Genomic DNA, 2027 nt, shown 5'->3' with positions numbered 1-2027 from the left:
GACCCCTTTGGGGGTCGAACGACCCTTTCACAGGGGTCGCCTAAGACCATTGGAAAACACATATATAATTACATACTGTTTTTGTGATTAATCAGGATGCTTTAATGATGTTCAATTTGTAACAATGAAATTGGGGGTCACCACAACAGGAGGACCTGTATGAAAGGGTCGCGGCATTAGGAAGGTTGAGAACCACTGCTGTAGGATCACACGCTGAAATCCGGAACAGTAACCTCTGGCTGAGGACAAACGGATCCAGCCTCTAGGGGTGAAGAGGACGGCGAGCACGCCCTCAGACCTGGGACAGGGCCCTTGGCCCCAGCTGCAGTGGGAGGGTCTCAGGGAGCCAGGTCTCCGGGCGTCTAGTTTCCGAGTCTCATACATTGTCACACTTGGTGATGACACTTGGGGAAGACCTGGCTCCGGGAAGCGCTACCCCAAACGTGTGGGGCGAGGAAGGCCAGGAGCAGGAACTAGGAGGGGTGATGCTATGTGTCCTACCATCCGCTCCATTCCTTCTCCTGCTACCCACTTGCTCTGTGGTTCATCATCCCACACATCACCTCCCCAGGTGCGTTCCTCTCTCTGCCTGTTGGGTGACTCCGGGAACCGAGACAGGGTGGGGTGGGGTAGGCCTGACGGCAGGTGGGACCACCTGGGAGGACCTGGGCCATGAGCTGATTTCATCAAGGGGGCGGCATTCACGACATGAAGCCCGAGGGAAGTGGTAGGAACTTAAAGGTTCTTTATTGATTTGTTTGTTAACCAGTTGCCCAGAAGGCTGCTTGGGCACCTGAGTCAAGTGCAAGGACGCAAAGGCTGCTCAACGTCCCTTTGGGGGTTGAGCTCATCAGCCAGAACCATTAGGTCCGTCACCATGGTGTCCAGCAGCCCATAGACCTGGAAGAACAGGACAAACGTCACAGGCAACGGCTTGCTCTGTGGAAAACGCCTCCACGAGGGAGCGCCCACTGTGCTATGAGGGTGGGCATGCTCACTCCACACTGAGAACAGCTCTAGAGGGGACAAGACCAGTGTGGTGAGAATTTCTGTAGAACTTTGGTTTTTGCAAAGAGTTGTGTTTTTCAAACCAGTCTGGGCCCTGGGACGTATGGGGACACTGGGGGCCCAGGATGGTTAAAGGGGCAATTCTTGGGGTCCGGGGAGCAGTGCCCATTTACTCCCTTGGGGTGGCCCAATCCTACTCTGGCCTCACAGGTGCCAACTTTCCTTCCTGTAAGATCACAGATCCACATCTTGAAATGTTTCCAAAACTGTTCCCTAAGTGGGGCTGGACCACACAGGCCTCAGCAAGTCGACTCTTAATTTCAGAAAGCTGAGAAAGGCCACCGCGCGGGTCCTCAGAGACCCACGGGAACTTGCCTCCATCAGCCTTCAGACATCTCAGGGATGTCACCAGCAGCAAATGGGGCTTCTGATCAAATGAGATCCAGGGTGTCCCCACAGTGCAGACATAATCCCAGCCACCCAGCTGTCCACGCCAGAGGCAGACAAAGCCTTGCCACGAGACAGACAGACTGAATGTGGCTTTGTGGACCGCCCCCCTCCCCGCCCCCGAAATAAACAGCAACTGTAACTGCAAACCCAACGCAACACACGATGAGTTCCTCAGGGCCTCCTGCTTAAGAGGGAGTTGCCATGAAGTCTCTCTGGGGTTTCAAAACCCTTATGCTTGCTAGAAATCCACTCGGCGCGGTGTTCCCCCCAAGGAACAGGCCGGCCAAGATGCCCTCTGACACACGGAGTCTATTTCCCCAAAGTCAGACCATGTCCCTCTTCTATTCAAATCCCTGTATGGTTTCTCGTTTCACTCAGAAAAATCCCCGAGTCCTCATATAGCCTACAAAGCCCCACATGACCTGCCCCCTCTTGGTGACCCCTCTGCCTCCTGTCCTCCTGGCTCCTCCCTCCCCTGGCATTCCTTGCTTCCTCTCCCTAGAGCACTGCTCCTCAGGGGTCCACAGGACCTCCCCCACCTTCCTTCAAGTCTGTTTGACGTCACCTTT

At 54.9% G+C, this 2027-nt stretch overlaps 1 protein-coding gene across 1 annotated transcript in view; it reads right to left on the bottom strand.

The window, feature by feature from the left end:
• Positions 1-725: 725 nt before the first annotated feature.
• The window catches only part of MYCBPAP (MYCBP associated protein), a 20152-nt gene continuing 18850 nt past the window's right edge, over positions 726-2027 (bottom strand). The window contains exon 19 of the mRNA XM_014541140.1: positions 726-900. Coding sequence (XP_014396626.1) covers positions 799-900 — 102 coding nt within the window. The 3' untranslated portion in view covers positions 726-798. The remainder of the gene's footprint in view (positions 901-2027) is intronic.

The sequence above is a fragment of the Myotis brandtii genome, unplaced genomic scaffold (assembly GCF_000412655.1).
Source record: "Myotis brandtii unplaced genomic scaffold, ASM41265v1 scaffold265, whole genome shotgun sequence".
Classification (NCBI taxonomy): Eukaryota; Metazoa; Chordata; class Mammalia; order Chiroptera; family Vespertilionidae; genus Myotis; species Myotis brandtii.
The sequence above is the reverse complement of the archived record's forward strand: the minus strand, read 5'-3'. Positions and strand labels throughout refer to the sequence as shown.